This window comes from Canis aureus, chromosome 15 (genome assembly GCF_053574225.1).
Source record: "Canis aureus isolate CA01 chromosome 15, VMU_Caureus_v.1.0, whole genome shotgun sequence".
In the NCBI taxonomy this organism is placed as follows: domain Eukaryota; kingdom Metazoa; phylum Chordata; class Mammalia; order Carnivora; family Canidae; genus Canis; species Canis aureus.
The window spans coordinates 40,253,776-40,271,798 of NC_135625.1; the positions used below are offsets into that span (position 1 = coordinate 40,253,776).

General features: G+C 34.3%; 1 protein-coding gene across 1 annotated transcript in view; it reads left to right on the forward strand.

Annotated features, from left to right (window-relative positions):
• Nucleotides 1-18,023, forward strand: part of ADAM9 (ADAM metallopeptidase domain 9) — a 137,957-nt gene that overhangs the window by 26,674 nt on the left and 93,260 nt on the right. Inside the window, exons 5-11 of the mRNA XM_077849229.1 lie at nt 6,487-6,563; nt 7,584-7,779; nt 8,959-9,024; nt 10,880-10,951; nt 12,271-12,440; nt 16,410-16,491; nt 17,212-17,345. Of these exons, the coding sequence (XP_077705355.1) occupies nt 6,487-6,563; nt 7,584-7,779; nt 8,959-9,024; nt 10,880-10,951; nt 12,271-12,440; nt 16,410-16,491; nt 17,212-17,345 (797 nt within the window). The remainder of the gene's footprint in view (nt 1-6,486; nt 6,564-7,583; nt 7,780-8,958; nt 9,025-10,879; nt 10,952-12,270; nt 12,441-16,409; nt 16,492-17,211; nt 17,346-18,023) is intronic.

The window sequence follows — 18,023 nt, forward strand, 5'->3', positions numbered from 1 at the left end:
TAGCAGATTAAAATAATTATAATTTAAAAATGAGTTCTATTTAGGTACACAAGACTGTATATTGCACAACCAAGCACTAAGGGCCACTCTTGACATCATAATATATGGAGTTGTCCTAGGAAGGGGTTGGTGGTGGGTACCTTTATGTGGACTAGGCTGTACTTTACAGTTCTCCATGTACTCAGTAGTCAAGTGTTTTGGTCTTTTTTTTTAAGTCCAGGAAAAGAATCTTCTATTTAATGGTAATCCTTATTGCTTATGAAGGAGGGATATATGATATATTTTAACAAAGATTTAACTTTTTTTTTTTTTTTGCTGAAAGGTAAGATTTCTGAAAGCAGTTCTTACTTCCTCATTAAACCATTTAACTTGCTGTTAGTACTTAGTAAAGAGCAAACACTTTTATGCTTTTATATGTCCTAATTTTTTATGAAAAACAGTTCTTAGCGTGCCTGGGAGGCTCAGCGGTTTAGCGCCTGCCTTCGGCCCAGGGTGTGATCCTGGAGTTCTGGGATAGAGTTCCACATTGGGCTCCCTGCATAGAGCCTGCTTCTCCCTCTGCCTATGTCTTTGCATCTCTGTGTGTCTCTCATGAATACATAAATAGAATCTTAAAAAAAAAAAAAAAGGAAAAACAGTTCTTTTCTCTAGAAATGTTCTCTTTGCATTGGAGAACAGAGTATTCTAAGGACAGAACTGGCCAGGAATATTTGAAATAATTGGCAATTGGTGAATTTGGCTTTATGTGTTATTAAATTAGAGCATAAACATTTCTGGTGTCATTTGGGAAGAGTGTTTTATAGTCCTTCTTGGCAGTTCGGTATTCTGTGTTTTTTTTTCTTTGCAGTAGTGCATGAGAAGTCTTTGTTACCATTAAACACATGCTATTTTTCTCCTGAGCTTTGTAATGTTTTTGTTTATGTTAGTTCTGCACTTCTGCAGCGCTCTTCCAATAAATAGAAGGCAAACCCTTATTTTAGATTAATTACCAGTACTTTAAAAAAATGATATGCTTACTTAGTCTTAATTCTTTTCTGGTGCACTTTCTGATTCCTTTAGTTTAGTGTCTTGTGTGTCCACTGTTTAATAGCAAACTAGTAGAGCGGCTCAAACATATATGACAGCATAAACCAGACCACAATTAACCCATCCATCTCTTCATCCAGCCTTTCAATTATTTATCCAGAGATTACTATGGCATGAGGCCAGAGATCACATAATTTAAGCCACTTGACAAAAGCAGTGATCATAAAGTTTTTGTTTTTGTTCTTGTTTTTTTGCCTTGTTTTTTTTCTTGGCATAGGTTCTGGAGATATGCACTGTTTGGACTTAGTCCTGGCTCTGTCATTTATTTGCTGGTCATGTTACTTTAACTTGTCTGTACCTTACTATCTTTACCTTAAAATGGGAACAACAATTACAACTTTGTGGGGTTACTGGAAGGCTTTTTTTTTTTTTTTTTTGGAAGGCTTAAATGAGTTAACACTTTTTTAAAAATTGAAGTGTAGTTGACATACAATACTATGTTTATTTCAGGTGTACAACATAGTGATTCAATGTTTATGTACATTGTGGCGTGATCACCATGACAAATCTAGCTCCAGTCTGTCACCATACAAAATTATTACATATTATTAATTATTTTCCTTATCCTGTACATTGTATCTCCATTAAATGGATTAATACTTGTAAGATACTTAAAACAAATGGTCTGATCATTTTTAACTCAATAAACATTATTATTTGTTATTGAAAGTATATATGCTTAAAACTGCTAAAAATAGATTTCAGTCATAGAAATTTATGTATCTGTTTTCTTCCAGCAGTATTATGGAATTGTGCTTTCCCGGGTGATTGAAATCTAAAAACTAAGGCAGATGAAGTCTGTTACTTATTTCTTGGTTATTGAATATTGTTCAGATAGATGAAAGTATGTCTGTAGATTTGAGATACCAATTAAAACTTTGGTACTGGGAATTTTTGGCATATAATTGATTGCCAGCTATCATAGCAATATCACTTTTGTCTATAAATTACAATGAAATTACGCTGAGAATGTAAATACTTTCCCTTATGACCTATTATTTAAAATTAATTTCTAAAGCTATTACCTGACTTTTATTATCAGTGTCTTTCACAAAGGCCATTTTTCACAAAATAACTAAGCTTTAATAACCACTTTATACAAGTTACTGTGTGAAATAAAACTCCAAATTACTATATGTTAGAACTTTGGGGGACTTTGCAAATGCATCAGCCAGTGTCTTAACTAACTTCCCTAATTAATTAATCTGAAAACTTGTATTGACTGCCCCAGGTTCTCTGGGCTGTGGCTAGGCATTTCTCTCTGAGTTCTGTGTACTTCTCTCCCTAGTTGAGTTTTTGCTTATAGTTTGCATGTTTCAAAACTGTGGCATTTGTACCTTTAATCATTCAGTTTAGTTAGATGTTTTATAAACTTATGAAATATGATTTGTTTTTTTTTCAAGTGCATTGAAAGCTTTGGAAAGATTTAATAAAACCAAGTTATTTAAAAAATACCATCAAGTTAGTAGATTAAGTGACCAAGTGCTGGATTTTAGTCATGTCATATAAGAGAGCTTCTATTATAATTGAAACTAGAAACATTTAATTTTGGAGTGCCATGAATTACAAGTATTATTACGTCATGTGCTACACCATTGATAATAGTAGAAGGTATTTATTTTTCTCTAGTGAGAAGAAGCAGTATCAAAACTAGACTTTAACACAAAGCACTAGAAAGAAAAACATGAGTGGTTGTGAACTCCCCCACACTAGAAAAAGTTGTAAAATGTTGAAATTCAGCCTGTATTTTTGGCATAGAATTGTTTATTTTTTATTTTTACCACTTCAGACTTAAAGGAAACATTGCAAGAATAATATAAAACATTCATGCATCTCCTTCGCATAGATTCTCCAAATGTTAACATTTTACTTCATTTGTTTTAGTCTTCTTTTTCTTTTTCCTGGAACCTTTTAAAAAGTATATTGCAGACATGGCATCGCTTTACCCTTAAACGCTTCATTGTAAATTCCCAAAAACCAAGGAATTCTTTTATGTAATTAAGTACAATTCTCAAAATTAGGAAATCAACATTGAAGCAATACTATTATCTAATTTACAGATCTTATTGGTGTGTGTGTGTGTGTGTGTGTATACACATATATATTATATATATGTTATGTTATGTTATTTATTTATATTTTAGCCCATCATTGCAGTAATGTACTTTATGGCAAAAGAAAATCCAAGTTCATGTGCTGTATTCAGTGGTTATGTCTCTGTCGTCTCCTTTGATCTGGAAATCCTTTGTCTTCCTTTGTATTTCATGACACATGGCATTTTTGAGAATTATAGGCCAACTTTTGTAGAATGTCCTGCAATTTGAGATTGATATTTACTCACGATCAGACTCAGGTTATGCACTTTTGGCAGGAATACCTCCAAAGTGATGCTGAGTGATGCTCAGTGTATTCTGTCAAGAAACATATGCTGTGGTTAGTGCTTTGCTGACAGTGTTAACTTTGATCATTTAGTGAAGGAATTGTCTGTCAGGTTTCTTCTCCTCTCTACAGGTCATGTTTTTTGGCTTTTCAATTAATATTATGGTTAGACATTTTGAGGCTAATATGAATATCCTGTTACTTCTCAAATTTTCACTCACTAGTGTTAGTATTTAGTACTTGCCTGAATTAATGGTTATTATGATGGTAGTTAAAAATGGTGATTTCCTAATTTCATTAGTGCTTCTGTATGCATTAGTGCTGTCTGTAAGGAAAAGTTTCCACTTCTTAATTATGTTTATCGATGTAGACTCACAGATACTAAATTTTTCACGAGTGAGATTGAAAATCTTCATATATGTGAGGGCATTTTTACATCCTTTTGTGAGTTGCCTACGGATGTCTTTTGTCCAGTTTTCCAATTTTTTTTTTTTTGTTGTTGTTGTTCCTCTAAGAATTTTTTTAATTGAGGTATAATTGACATCATTATACTGCATTAGTTTCAGGTGTACATCATAATGATTTGATATTTGGATTTGTTGTGGTATGATCACCACTTTAAGTCTTTTTAATACCTGTTATAATACATAGTTAATTTTTGTGTGTGTGTGTAGGATGAGAACTTTTAAGATTTATTCTTTTGGTAACTTTTATATATGCAGTACAGCATTATTAACTATAGTTGCTATGCTGTCTTTAGTCTAATTTTATGTTAATTTTTATGTGTGGCATGAGTGGTCCAGTTTCATTCTTTTTTATCCAGTTTTCTCAATACCATTAATTGAAGAGACAATCTTGGCTCTTTTGTCAGAAATTTATTGACCATTTGGTATGAGTTTACTTCTGGGCTTTCTGTTCTGTTCCATTGATCTATGTGTCTGTGTTTTCCAATACCATACTGTTTTGATTGCTATTGCCTTGATTGCTATAATATAGTTTGAAATCAGGGACCATGATGCCTCTTAGCTTTGTTTTTTTCTTTCCCAAGAAGAGAAAGAAGTGTCTTTATTCTTGTGGTGATGTTTTGTGTGTGTGATTTTTTTGTGGTTCCAGACAAATACTAGATTTTTTTGTTCCATTTCTGTAAAAAAGTCCTTTGGATTTTTGGTAGGGATTGCATTGAATCTATAGATTGCTTTGGTTAGTTTAGACATCATAACAATATTTGTTCTTCCATTCCATGATCATGAATCATCTTTGCCTATTTCTTCTTCAATTTCTTGGTGCTTCTTCAGTTTCTTTTTATTTTATTTTATTTTTTATTTTAAAGATTATTTATGATAGACATAGAGAGAGAGAGAGAGGCAGAGACACAGGAGGAGGGAGAAGCAGGCCCATGCCAGGAGCCTGACGTGGGACTCGATCCCGGGACTCCAGGATCGCGCCCTGGGCCAAAGGCAGACGCCAAACCACTGAGCCACCCAGGGATCCCCTCTTCAGTTTCTTTGTGCTTATTGTATCTTCAATTTCTTTCATTAATATCTTTTTCTGTGTATAGGTGTTGCCTCTTTGATTAAATTTATGTCTAAGTATTTTATTCTTTTTGATGTCATTGAAAATGAGATTGTTTTCTTATTTTTTCCTTTTGCTAGTTTATTATTAGCGTATACAACACAACAGATTTCAGTATATTGATTTTGTTTCCTGCAAGTTTACTGAATTCATTTATTCTAATAGTTTTTTTGGTGGAGTCTTAAGGGTTTTCTTATATAATATATCATCTGCAAATAGTGACAGTTTTACTTCTTCCTCTCTTCTATTGAGTTTTTCATCTTTCTCCTTTGATGTTTAAGAGTTCTTTATAATTAGGGATATTAGCCTTGTCTATGGTACAAGTTACAAATATTTTTTCCTAGTCTGTGTATCATATTTGACTATTTTTTGGTGATTCTTTCCATGCAGAAGTTTGAATAACTTTTTATGTAGTAAAAATTGTTTTTTTTTTCTTTTATTGCATATATATTTTGAGTGATCGTTAGCTTCTCTCTACACCCAGGTTAAAGAGGAATTCATCCATATTTTCTTTTAGTTTTTGTATGATTTTTATTTTTTATGTTTACATTCTTGATTCGTTTGGATTTTATTATGTATGATGTGAGGCATGGCTCTAATTTTATCCTTTTCCAAATGTCTAAGCAGTGGATGAGCACTATTTATTATAAAAATCCTTGCCCCAGTTCCGTATGTACTTTGGTCTATTTCAAGTCCCAAAATTCTGTTCCACTAGTTGTTCTCTCAATGTATCACTGGTACTATACTGTTTTAATTATTAAGGTCTTGTGGGATGTCTTAATGTCTGTTAGAGCTAGTCTCCCCAGCATCTCCCTCCCCTGACCTTGGCTTTTTTTTTTAGTGCTTTGAAATTGCTTTAAGAGGAGAAGAATCTCATCGTGTAGTAAAAAAACCTGATATTATTGATAATATGCTTGTATTTCTATCAGCCAATTTCTTGCTCAAAATTAAGGATAAAGCCTCTTTTGTTTTTTTAAGATGGCTAAATGTAAAACTAATAATAATATAATTAATATAAATATAAGAAGAAAAAAATCATGTGATCAAAATACTTTTTTGCCACATACTGATTTTTCTTCCCCTTGACATAATTAGCTTGTCACAAGATCCCCTTCTGTATTAGATGTCAATTGACTGCTGTTACTTCTTGGATTGACTGTGATCTAAGATGTTAAACATGACATAATGCTGTCTTGTTCTGTTTCTAGGCTTACAGGTTACTGGGGTAGAGCTGTTTGTACTTGGTATCCTCTGGAATTCTGCCTGTTTGTATACTTGTAGGATGGTAATAGATGATCCAAAGAGTGCCATGTGATATTATAAGATGCCAGTAGTATAAACAAAATTGTTAGTTTACTGACCTTAAATAACTTTGTTAGCTCTGTAATTTCTATGATGAATTGTAGCCATGTAACAGTATTTGAAGATAATACAGTTTTTATCATTTAGAATCATTGTCATTATCGGGGCTATGTGGAGGGAATTTCTAATTCATCCATTGCTCTCAGCGACTGCTTTGGACTCAGGTAAGGAATTTTCTGTATCACTTTTTTTTTTTTTTCTCTTCTGTTTCTTACCCCTTTACCTATCACTCTTTCTAAATCAGGTCATTTTGGGGGACTTAACAAAATTATATTTTACTTTGATATTGCTGAAGATGTTTAGAGCTATGTATCAGATCATTTTTAACGTGTTTAAGAAAATAGTAGAGTTGGTGAGTTTCAATATCTAAAGAGAAAATTTCCTTGATTTGAGACTGCTAAGTAGTTTATGCCATTTATAAAAGCATACTTTAAATTTCTATAGCCCTTTATAAAATTTTCACCTCTATATTCTTTCAATTAAGTCTTACAGTGCCTGTGAAAAGGCGCTCACCATCTCCATATTTAGGTGATGAGCAACTGAGGTTTAGAGAAATTGTGGCATATATCAAGTAAAGTGATAATAATATTAAAATTATATTTTTGAAGACCTGGCAGTATGACGCTATGCTGGTTGGTTGGTTATCTGACTGATTAAACTTCTTAATAAATATTATTTTTAATTCTCAAATCAGCAGTATGTGATAGCTATAATTATCTCCATTTAAGTAATAACACACAGCAGTTACTCTGTGCCAGGCAATGTTCTAAGTATTTTGCACTTATTAAATAATTTAGTTTTCAGAACAACCCCATGTAGAATGTAAAGTAAGCTAGAACCTAGGTCATTGCTGTGAGTCCCATAGCTAGCAGGAAACATTTGGGGTTCAAACACTGATTCTCTGGCTCTAGATGCCATACTCTTAGTCACTGTTGTATATTGCCTTGCATTATACAGCAGTCACCCAGAGAGGTTAAGTCAGGGAGTGATGTTAATAAGTAGCAGTCTTGAGTTTTAAATTTAGGTCTACGTGACTCTAAAACCTAGTATTTCTTTTTCTATACCATGGTGCCCTTTTTTATATATGTTAAGAACTAGGACTTGAATTCAGGTTTTCTGATTCCTTTTCCTGTGTATTATTTTCTTTGTACTGAAAAATTGTGTATGTGTAATGTGACACTTAGAGGATTGCTGCATATAGAGAATGTGAGTTACGGGATCGAACCTCTGCAAAACAGCTCTCATTTTGAGCACATCTTTTATCGAATGGATGATGTCCACAAAGAGCCTCTGAAATGTGGGGTTTCCAACAAGGACATGGAGAAAGAAACCACAAACTATGAAGAAGAAGAGCCTCTCAGCGTCACTCAGCTACTTCGAGTAAGGAAATAGATTTCTTCATGGCTCAGACTAAAGTGTTAAAAAATTGTGTATTTATGCATTAAACTGATAATTATTATTGTTATGTTTTTGCCACTTCTGTGCCAGACATTGTGATAGGTACTAGGGGTACAAAGATGCAATTCCTGCAACCAAATCAAATGAGCCAATCTTCTATGTGTCTTGGAAATCAGGGCTTAAATCTCAAACGATACTTATATTTTTTATCACTGATGCATAATAGTTCATTATATTGTCTTTCAGAGAGCAGTACAATTTTTAATTTAGATACCTTTTAAAAAAACAGGAGCAGTGATGCTTGAGTCTTAGTTTGGAGAAAGAACAATTGAGTGTTAGGATGTTAGTTATTTCAGATGTCTTCCAGGAATCCTTGTACCCCTATTTTGAGTCTTCACTAAGATTCCCTGCTTCCTCCTGACATGAGGCTCTTAGACTGAGATGCTTCTAGGAACAGGTCAACTTCAGTTGTGATCACTGCACCTTTCTGCATGTGAGATGATGCTGCTGTGTTGGAAGAGACATGCTTTTCTAGTACATTCTTATACTAGTTTATGGCATTATTTTCATTGCCTCTCTTTGCTGTCCATTCTTGACTGTTGGACTGATCTTTTTAACTTTAATCATTGTAAAACTTTTCAATTTTTGCTGAATTCTGCACTGCATATGAATTTCTGAAAAACACAAAACTAGTTATTTTTTGAAGCAGCAACCTTGTCCTTACTTCTGCTCTGGGTTATTATATTCTTATTATAATTTTTATATTCTTTTTTCCACTCTCAACCTAATAATGGGGTTTCCCATTACAGTGTGTGAGTATGTGTAGTTTTGATATTGGAAAATCAGTAATTCTGCTTGGAAACTTGAATATGTCATATTATCTTTAGAATTTTTCTCAAATTAGTACAGAGAGCAGATATCACTTTAAGAAATGCGTTTTTGGCTTTTTGATCTGTGTGAAATAAATTAATTTTATGATATTCTTAGCAAACATGAAATAAAGAGATTAGAGGTTAGGGGAAAGATCACCACCACCTATGAAAAACATGTAGTTTGTTGGTGGGGTTTTTTTTTTTTTTTTTGGTTGTTGTTGTTGTTGTGGAATACTATGTGGTCTTACAACTTTTTTTTTTTCCCTTATGATGTTTGTATTTTTGACAGAGAAGAAGAGCTGTCCTGCCACAGACCCGATATGTGGAGCTGTTCATTGTTGTAGACAAAGAAAGGGTAGGATTGATGACAGTTTTTCTTCTTTTTCATGACAAGCAGATGAGAAGTGAGGATCCCATGAAAGAAACATAAAATATAATATATTTATACTGATTTTTCGTAAATGTAATTTTAAAACGGCAATGGCTTTTTTCCTTTAAACGTGCTTGATGTTCATAATCCCACCAGAAGCTGAATGTAGCAGATGAGAGTACCTTTAACTATTTTTTACTGGTGATTTTCCCCGCCTTGTCTTTTGGGTTATTTGCTTATGCAGAATTTCTTCAGTGAAACTGTACTGCCTTTCATTTATGGTCACCTTTGCAGATGACTTTAAAGGACTGAGATGAAAAACCACTTACCGGATACTGCTTTGTTGCCTACTAAAATTGCTTTGCTTTTTAGAATTTCAGTTAGGCTATACTTCACTTGAAGAGACAGAAAACTTCTGGGTCGTGGCATGCTTTAGAAGGGAATAGAGGAGAATAGTTGATTTTAGTGTTTATTACAAATTTCTGTGTCCAGAGTAGCACTAGAGATTTTCCTTATTTATATTTAAAAACTGTGCTTAACCTAGCTAAGAAAACTAATAGGTCTATTTCAGCATTGACAGGGTTTTCAGTTTTAGACTTAGCTGTTAAATAATTCAACATACGGATTATTCAAAATGTTTTGTCTGATTTTTACTTCCACTTTGTGGTTTATGTGAAAAAGTTGTTTGTAGAAGCTTAGCAATATTGGCAGTTCCTTTCTTAGCAGCTTCAGAGACAGTTTAGAGGATATTTATGGTTAAAAAAAAATCCCCTGTTGTGCATATAGGTTGGAAGTAAGCAAACTATATTTCTTAACAGGTAGAAATGTATTCAGATTTGTTCATTATAGGTTCATTACTCTCAAGTGGTAGAAAGAAAAAGCAGAGGGAGTGTGATCAAACATGAACTTTGTACTAGATAATAGCTTTATAAAAAGCTTCTGGAGAATGTTTGGACGATTGACAAAAATAGAGATTTGAAATGTTTTCATTTATTACTCTCTCCAGATAGATTTATTATGTGCTAGTGGAAAATGGTTCAAAATAAGAATGTTCCATTTTAATCAAATCTTATCTGATATGCTACAGTTTTTTTTTTTTTTTAGGAGAATCATGATAAAATGCCTGACTGATTAAAGATCTGATATATTCTGATATTAATGCTCTTATCTTAGAGCAAAACCATATATTCTTTTTAACATTTTCTTTTCATTAGCTATTTAGTTGGCTGTATTAAAATAATGTCAAAATAGACATTTGGATTTAGCCAGGTTTTAAAGAACCAGTCATATCAACTATTTGTTGTAATATAGTTAAACTTTTAAATATCTCTTTTGTCTACATATAATGTCTCTGTTCATGAACATTGGATTTCTCATTATTAATTTAGCACAGAGCTTATAAGTTGTTTATTGGTAATGTCCTTAGCCTAAAGGATGAAAGGGAGGAGGTCTGTTAGATTGTTTTTATTCCTTTATTTGTGCATAAGGTAGTATTTTAAACACTACCTTTATAAACTAATTGAAAACATTTCTGCATTAAAATGAATAAATAACATTAAAGAGAATTCATTTTAAAATTATGCTAATTTGGAGCAAATGTAGTCTTCAGTATATTTTCATGATTACTCATTTCACACTTGAACCTGTTTTTCCTTTATTCCTATTTATCACTGAAATGTATCTTTTAGATTTGTTAATTTGGAATGCAGGTGAATATCTAAATGCCCCTATTTTTAGTTCAGAGGAAATATTTGGGATTCTTATCTTCATTATAATAGGTTTTAGAAATGTTTTTCATGAATTACTTTGGTGAAAATGATTTTCTTTTCTTGCTTTCCAGTATGACATGATGGGAAGAAATCAGACTGCAGTGAGAGAGGAGATGATCCGTTTAGCAAACTACTTGGATAGTGTGAGTTGTGTTTTCTATTAACTGGGGTTATACCAGAGTGGAATTTAAAAATTGTCTCATTTTGAGTTCTCAGTATTCTGTGAACTCAGTCTCTCAGGGATCTGCTTTCTAGTTTATTTTGTGATACTTTTATGTTTGAAAGGAATGTATAATTGTAGAAGGACTTTGAGACAAGTAAGAGATTTCATATTAGCATCTCTTTTATCCTCTGTGTAGATAGGGTAAGGTACTTTGGCAGTTATGAAAAGATCTTTTGAATTTTTATTCAATCCTACTTTGATGAAGGCTGCTTTTTACTCTGAAACCATGATAATGACTGTGTGTGTGTGTGTGTGCGTGTGTGTATGTGAGAGAGAGAGAGAGAGTAAGAGAGAGTAAGAGGGAGAGGGAGGGAAGGAGGGAGAGAAATTTGATTTGAGACGTTGTGGCTCATTCATCCAGTGGGAGATATTGAAGAATTAGATGCTAGCTCTCATAAGATAATATCATTTGGGTGGCTCAGTGGTTGAGCATCTGCCTTTGGCTCAGGTTGTAATCCTAGGGTCCTGGGTTTGAGTCCTGAATCGAGCTCCCCATAGGGAGCCTGCATCTCCCTCTGCCTATGTTTCTGCCTTGCTCTCTGTGTCTCTCATGAATAAATAAAATCTTAAAAAAAAGATAAATTTATCTATAAGATATTTTCCTGTTGTGAATATCAAGTGTAATAATAGATGAGGACAATAATGTTCTATTATTTATAATGTGCCAGAAACTGAGCCAAGTGCTTTACACTTGTCATTTATTCCTCACAATATCTCTGTGAAATAAAAATGAATTCCATAGTGCATTATCTGAAACCTTTGGCCTATGGGGTTTAGAATTTTGATAAAAGTTTAGAAGGCTGATATGGTTCATCAATTATTACATAATATCTAACAGGACCTTGTGGTAACACTTTGTAATCAAACTCACTGATAATCATTACTCCTGTAATGAAATCTATGAATATTTACATTAAGTGAGATATGTAAGGGCTATAGATAGATTTGCATTACTTTAGAGCAATTTGGAAACCAAACTTACTAAAATCTTAAAATTTTCAGTTTTTCACATTTTGAATGGAAGATGAAAAGAATTTTGAACTTCTATTAATTTTGTCTTATGGATGAGGACACTGAGACTCTTGAGAGGTCAGAATCTCATTATATTGAATGAAATGTATTTTTTGGAGGGGAGGAGTCCTGTTTTTATTTTTAGTTGTGTTACTTCATCGTAAGTTAAAAGATACTTTCATATTCTTTAATATGTTTTATATGCTTTTATTTCTGTTTTCTCCCTAGATGTATATTATGTTGAATATTCGAATTGTACTAGTTGGCCTAGAGATTTGGACAAATGGAAACCTGATCAACATAATTGGAGGTGCGGGTGATGTGTTGGGGAACTTTGTACAGTGGCGGGAAAAGTTTCTCATAACACGTCGGAGACATGACAGTGCACAGCTAGTTCTGTAAGTGATTTTAGAAGAAGTGCTATTAATGGAATGGTCAGAATAGTAACTTCTGCTTATTTTCTTTCATTAGAATGTTTTCTTAAGGTTTTTGAGCATTCATCTGAATGAGACCTTTGTATGACATCCCACAAGTGACAGTTTGATAATGAGACTTCTTTTCTGTGTTGGATTCTCTGTCACCTTTAGTCCACATCCTTCCTCTTTCTTGGGTTTACTCCCTCACCTTGGTATGGCACATATTCTAGTTTCTTCTCATGAAAGAATATAGGGAAAGGAAAAAATTTGATCTCTTACATGTCAGAAAATTTGCTTCACAGTCTCAGAATGGAATTTAAAAATTACATCAGCATGACTTCCGATTATCCTGGAGCCCAAGTAACTTAGTTTTTCAGAGGTGTGCTTTACAGTTTATAAGTTTTTTGATTATTTGGCTGTATGTAAAATTCTAGGCATGAAATCTCTTTCCCTCAGAATTTTGAAGGCATGGCTCTGCTGTCTTTTGACTTCCAGCATTACTGTTGAGAAGCCTTAATCCATTCTGATTCCTGATCCTTTGTGGGTTTGTTTGCTTTCCTCCTTCTCTGGAAACTTGTATGATCTTCTCTGTGTTCCCAGGCTTTTGAATTGTCCTGATGGTAGACTTCGGTGTAGTCTTTCATCACTCACTGCTGTGTTCATAGTGGGTAATTTCAATCTTGAAACTGCAGTTTTAGGAATTTTCTTCTAATTATCTTGTAGATGATTAGATCCTCTTTCTTTTGGTTTGTCATTCTTTCTGGGGTTTCTTTCAGTTGGCCATTGAATATCATGTGTTTGTCTTCTAATTTTATTATCTTTCATCTCCTTACTTTTTGTCTTTTTGTTCTGTTTTGTCTTTTGTTCTACTTTCTGAGTATTTCCTTAAATTTCCCTTCTGAGCTTTCTATTGAGTTTTTTATTTTTACTATCTTATTTTTAATGTTCAGTAGGTCTTTTTGTCCCATTTAATATTTTTATATAACAAGCTCTGATTCCATGGGTATAATAATTTTTTTTACTCTCTCTGGTTACTTTTGTAAAGTAACCCAAACTTATAAAATATTTAAAAAATTTTCTTCTTTTATATAGCATTTTCATGGTATCATAATAAAACCTAAACTTATAGATAACTTAATATAAATATAGTCCAAAACTTAGAGCAAAATCCTCATTTAAAACTATTTAAATCATTTCATTTTTCTTAAAGTTTTCTGGGTGGAGGGCTTCTGTTTCGAAGACCTGTGCCTGCCGTAGCCTCCTTTGCTTGGCAAACCCTCTGGCTTCACCAAAAGTCTTCTAACTTGATAGGTTGGCTTTTTTGCAGAGAAATGTTCTAATTTATATATTTTTTCCTCCCTTAGTATTGACCTAAAACTCATAATTCTTTTCCAAGGAAAAATTTTCCTTGATTTTATTTTGTTTCGTTATGTGAGCTAATTTAAAGCAAGGCAGTGAAAATGTCAGAATGGATTTTTATAGCCCTGTAATCACAAAGGCTTGGTCCTGACCTTTTTATTAATTTTTAGTGAAGTTACATATGCAAGTATCCTCCTACTAGTGAGCACGCCTTCTAGTTCACAAAGGGCCAGAAGGAACGGGCATCCAGCACATTTCCCACACCTTGCCCAACCAAACCTACCAAGCTGTCTTTTCTTTCGTGTCTGGTATCCATCTGTCATGCTAGAGGCATTTCCCAAATGTCCGATGATCCCTGGTTGTGTTTTTGGTTAAGAAATGGGGTACTAAAGAGCCTTTAGGAAGCAGGAATACATGAGTAGGACCTGGGGGCTATGGCATTAAGTAGAGGGTGATCTGGCTAAAATGTTTCCTTGCCAAGCCCCTTATGTCAGGATCTCTAGTCCTCTTCTTGCTGGTCAGATGCCCCAGAGAAGGATTTATTCATTCATTTATAATATATTTATTAGGTGTATACCCTGAGCATTGGGGATAGCAATGAATAAAGCAGACAAACTCCCTATTTTTAAAATGTTTTAAATTTTTAAGCAGGTTTATTGAGGTATTACTGATGAAGATTAAACTGCACATATTTAAAGTGTACGTTTTGATGAGTTTTGACATATGTATATAACCATGAAACATTGATCAAGATAATAAACATATCCATTCCCTTCAGAAGTTTTCTTGGCCTCTTGGTAATCCAGTCTCCTCTCTCCTCCAAAAAATATTCCCTCCCCAAGCAACCACTAATCTTTTCTCTGTTAATGTGGGTTAATTTCCATTTTCTAGAATTTTCTGGAAGGAAAATCACATAGTTCTACTGTGTTTGTCCAGACAAAAATTCTTGGGGTCATGGAGTCTATATTCTGGTAGAGGAGATTAGCAATAAGTGAGATAAATGAATGTGTATATTAAATACTAATAACTGGTAAGGAGGAAAAATAGAGCAGAAAGGGTAGAAGTAAAAGTATAGGAAGAGTGTAAGTATACTTATGGTGGTGAGCATTTCATAAGGTGTATAATTATGCAATTATACACCTGAAACTAATATATCAATGATTCAATTCAAAAAAAGGGACAATAAAGACATATTGGTCTGTGGTGAATTGGAAATTAAAGCGAAAATTATTGGCCTTTCTCTCTTGATAGTTTGAGAAGCACTGCCTGAGATGATGCATAAGGCTGAATTCTCCATCTCCTTGCCTTTGTCTTAGCCACTGTAGGCCAAGGGGCTGGCATCTGCCTTTCTCACCTGAAGGAATTGCCTGCCTTGGCTTGTCATGTGGCCTCTGTCATCTATAAATTTGTGATAATGGAACCAGATATACAACACAGTGTCTTGGGTTCTAATTTCCTATCATCATGTGAAGGAATAAGTACCTCATTTTTCCTGTAGGTGCATGTCTCCCTGGAAGATTAAGGTTACAACCAGTGAAGCTCATTTTCTGACTCAGAGTCCAGGAAATGTTTGAAGAAACTTAGTAGCCACAATTTTTATTGTATTGTAGGCTTAGCTCCAGGTGGAGATGTAAAGACAGATTTCTTTTCTTGCATTTCACCCTAATTAGAACATGCTTACCTGGCTACAGGGCAGAAAGGGCTGGGATGGTATAGCTATTAGGGTGGTAAATATGGAATCAGGTAGCAGTATGCCAGACCCCTGCTTGGTGACCTAACAGCTAAAGATACAACTTCCCACAGCCTCAGTTTCTTAAACTGTTCAGTGGGCAGGCACAATGATTTTTATCTAGTAGGGTTTCAGGATCAAATGAGGTTACTTTTGTAAAGTACCTGTGAAGGCTTATGGAACATTTTAAGTACATTGTGGTGTTGTTATTATGCTTTTCTACTCAATAAATAGCTGGCATATGCCAAGATAAAGAAGTATCAGAGAAATCAGGTTGAATTGGTGAGGGAAAGCCTCATAGAGAAGACTTGTGGAAATGAGAGAAGCGAGAGAAGGAGGTGAGAGAATGAGTTCGGAGTATTTGTTGGACAAAAGAGTTCCAGGTGGAGAAAATAGGCCCTGAGATACAAGTGTGTTGGGGATGACTGACCGGGGAGCCACATGGAGACCCCCTGTGGTTCTTTTGTCCCCTGCACTCCCTGCCCTGCAGCCTCCTGTGTGTGTATGTTCATTGCACGTGTTACCTGCCCCTCCTCGTTATAATTTTTGAATAAGTAAATATAATGTGTTTTAGGAAGATTTTTCATCTAGAGAGTAGGAAAAAAACCTTGGTTTGGTATCTAAAACATATCTTCAGTTGTCTAAAAAATGAACTTGTGATATTAGTCTCATTCTCTGATAATAAAAAAGAAATAAGACTTAATTGTATTCTGATTTTAAAATGTCAATGTTCTCTGCTGTTTTTCTCCAGTTGTTGTGGGTTCTACCAGCCCAGTTTAAGCTTATCCAAAGGAATAAGAGCAGTTTGTTCCTTTCACCCTCCCAACTACATTTTCTAACTTTTACCTTGTATTTTTATTTAGGAAGAAAGGTTTTGGTGGGACTGCGGGAATGGCATTTGTGGGAACAGTATGTTCAAGGAGCCACGCAGGCGGGATTAACGTGGTATGTTTTTGTTCTTGATATTTACCTTTGGACATCTGCATTAGAACAGTGTCATGGGGCAGCCCCCGTGGTGCAGCGGTTTAGCACCGCCTGCAGCCCAGGGCGTGATCCTGGAGACCCTGGATCGAGTCCCACGTCAGGCTCTCTGCATGGAGCCTGCTTCTCCCTCTGCCTGTTTCTTTGCCTCTCTCTCTCTCTCTGCATCTCTATGAATAAATAAATAAATAATATTTTAAAAAAATTAAAAACAAAAAAAGAATAAAATTCTTAAAAAAAAAAAAAAAAGAACAGTGTCGTGCATTTGACTGCACACTTCCTCCCCCAGTCCTTAAAATACTATTTCGGGTAGAAGTGGTAGACGTGTTCTTTCTTTAGAGACTAGATTAAGTTTTCTAATATTACGTGTTTATTAGCCCCTTACTTTTTATGGACGAGAAAGTTAAAACTCCATTCAAGAAAATTAAATTAGAACCATGAATCTGTTTTCCCATAAATCATTGTGAATAACTTATTAGTGCTGAAATAATTGGTCTGTTGCTTAAAGGATCTACCTCTGTGTCATATCAGTTTCCTAGTGAAATGTTTGAAAACTGATGTTGGGTGCATGATTTATCATAAAGACTGTCATCATCATAGTGATTAATTTCCTCTTGTGGAAAAAATAATAAACATATCCTTTTTGTTCAGAAACCTAATTAGTACTTTCCTGTGTTTGGACAGTTTGGGCAAATCACAGTGGAGACGTTTGCATCCATTGTTGCTCATGAGTTGGGTCATAACCTTGGAATGAATCATGATGATGGCAGAGATTGTTTTTGTGGAGCAAAGAGCTGCATCATGAATTCAGGAGCATCGTGAGTAAATGAATTCTTTCTTCTTGTTCTTCTTAACATGGTACCGTAGATAAGTGTTTCTTAAATTTTGTGATGTACTCATGTTAAGTTGAAAAATTATTCCTAAAAAAAAAAAAAGAAAGAAAAATTATTCCTGGCTCCTCTGAAATTAATTACACAATATACCAATGTGCTATTTTTAAATTAAATTAATGATTCTAAAGAGGTTTAAGAAAGAAACATTTGTGTAGCTACACTCTTGTGTGAATTGACACATCAAAAGAATATAAGAACATGGAAAAATTTGGGCAGCCCCGGTGGTGCAGCAGTTTAGCGCCGCCTGCAGCCCGGGGTTTGATCCTGGGGACCCTGGATTGAGTCCCACGTCGGGCTCCCTGCGTGGAGCCTGCTTCTCCCTCTGCCTGTGCCTCTGCCCCTCTCTCTCTCTGTGTCTCTATGAATAAATAAATAAATAAAATCTTTAAAAAAAAAAAAAGAACATGGAAAAATTTACTTCTGAATTAGGAATTAGCAAAAGATTTCTATCAGATGTAGTGCAGGTTGGATTAGATTTGAGAGACTATATGAAGTATTTACTCATAAATCCCTTCTTGAGAAAGTACTTCATTGTCACTGTAAATAGAAGAGATCTTGACAGAGTGCTAACATCTCTACTTCTATAGGTAAAAATGGGACGCA